Here is a 1,938-nt window from a genome sequence, read left to right on the forward strand (position 1 = left end):
TACTTTGAGAAGTAAGCAGTTGTAACGATTCTCCACTACTCCTGTCTCACACTCACTCCATTTATGCCATCAGTTTTGGCGCAGTATCTTCTTGACTGTAAATGTTTCTAAGAGACACACTCCCCTGCTCTCTTTCTCTTTCTCACTGTCACACATACACTCCTCATACATTTTAAGTCATTGAAGTGATCCATTGGATATTAGCCTTTAGAATTAAATGCTATGATGCTTTTCTGCTGACACCATCAATAAACAAAACTAACATCCAACTTTTACCAGAGACCAGGTCTCTCCGACACACATATGCACGCACACACTAAAGTCATTCTGCTTCATCCACACACACACACACGCTCGCACGCACACACACAAACTAGCACTCCGCGCATGCACACACGCACACGCATGCACGGATGTACAGATTCCCCTGCTAGTCACCCCCGTTTGACACAGTGCCAGCTCTGTGAGTTGCTGTTTCTGTTTGTCGGCGCAGCGTCAGGATGAGAGGAGCGCAGTGTGTGTGTGTGCCAGCCCTTTCCATTTCCCCTTCCCCGCTCTCTTTTCCGTCCCCCTTTCTCTCCCCCAGCCCCAAATCTGTCCACGTAAACAGAAAACTCAGAGCTGAAGCGAGACGTCCCGCCAGCCCAATGCTGTAAAGTAAAAGCGCACAACCCCATTCAAAAGTCCACCACTTTCGCGCGACGCGTGCGTAGCTGAAAAAGAAAAACATGACTTTATCAAACGGTTGCCACCGGTCGTTTTGTCCAGTAACATGAATAATGGCCACTTAGTGTTGTCATTTGTCTTGTCGTCTGGGCACAAACTCTCCAAAGCCGAAGTAGAGTCACGAGAGTTCTTACCTTCGTAGCCGAGGCAGCACGAGAGCTGCAGTCCCAGGAGCACGCTCGCACACAGCCAGGTATCCATGTTCTAAACTGCACGCACGGGCACTGAGTTGGAGAACCTCCGGCGCATTCCTCCTCCGCGAGAGCCCGCCTCCCCCAAAGAAACACGAGAGCCTTTCATCCCCGCGCGCTCGCTCGGGCTTGGACACACATCCTGGCGCGTGGATTATTTGGAGTTCGAGGCCAAAATCCGCGGCTTCGCTCCGCTATATTATGTAAATAGGTGTGTGTGTGTGTGTGTGTGTGTGTGTGTGTGTGTGTGTGTGTGTGTGTCTCTGTGTGTGTGTGTGTGTGTGTGTGTGTGTCTGTGTGTGTGTGTGTTTACTCTCACACTAACGTGAGACCCTCTCCAGCAGGCCCGGTTGGCAGTGAAAGGCGGCGGGAATGCTCTCTGAAGTGGCACACTCGAACCGTAAACGGACAAGTCATGTCCATCAAGCAAAACAGAGAAGCTTACGATCATGGGGGCCGCTAGGGGGGGGGGGAGTGGTACAGATTCTAAGGGCCCAAGCACTGATAGGGGGCCTTAAGGGGGCCCAAGCACTGAGAGGGGCTCCTTAAGGGGCCCCAAAATTCGAATCTTTCATGGGGCCAAACATTTCTGGCAGCGCCCCTGCTTACGATTAACGGTTATTGTTTCATTGAGAATTAATGTATTGTGTAATTACTTATCCAATATTACTGATGGGCTACATATGGAGGGAATCATTTATGGGGGAATAAAACAACACCTTACATTCAGTGAGTTTCGGGTCTCAGTTTCTTCAACATTCCAGTTACTTAACCAACACACACAGACAGACACACACACACACACACACACACACACACACACACACACACACACACACACACACACACACACACACACACACACACTCTCTCTCTCTCTCTCACACACACACACACGCACAGTGACAGCAAGATAAAGACACTCCTGTGCTCTTGCACACGTGCACACACACACACCCACATAGAGAGAGAGGCCGCATGGTAAAGGCTGTTTCAAAGAAAGAGGACGATTACAGTAAAG

At 49.9% G+C, this 1,938-nt stretch overlaps 1 protein-coding gene across 1 annotated transcript in view; it reads right to left on the reverse strand.

The window, feature by feature from the left end:
• Nucleotides 1-978, reverse strand: part of srpx (sushi-repeat containing protein X-linked) — a 27,566-nt gene extending 26,588 nt beyond the window's left edge. The window contains exon 1 of the mRNA XM_063214588.1: nucleotides 861-978. Within this exon, the coding sequence (XP_063070658.1) occupies nucleotides 861-927 (67 nt within the window). The 5' untranslated portion in view covers nucleotides 928-978. The remainder of the gene's footprint in view (nucleotides 1-860) is intronic.
• Nucleotides 979-1,938: the final 960 nt, after the last annotated feature.

The sequence above is a fragment of the Engraulis encrasicolus genome, chromosome 13 (assembly GCF_034702125.1).
Source record: "Engraulis encrasicolus isolate BLACKSEA-1 chromosome 13, IST_EnEncr_1.0, whole genome shotgun sequence".
Taxonomy (NCBI): domain Eukaryota; kingdom Metazoa; phylum Chordata; class Actinopteri; order Clupeiformes; family Engraulidae; genus Engraulis; species Engraulis encrasicolus.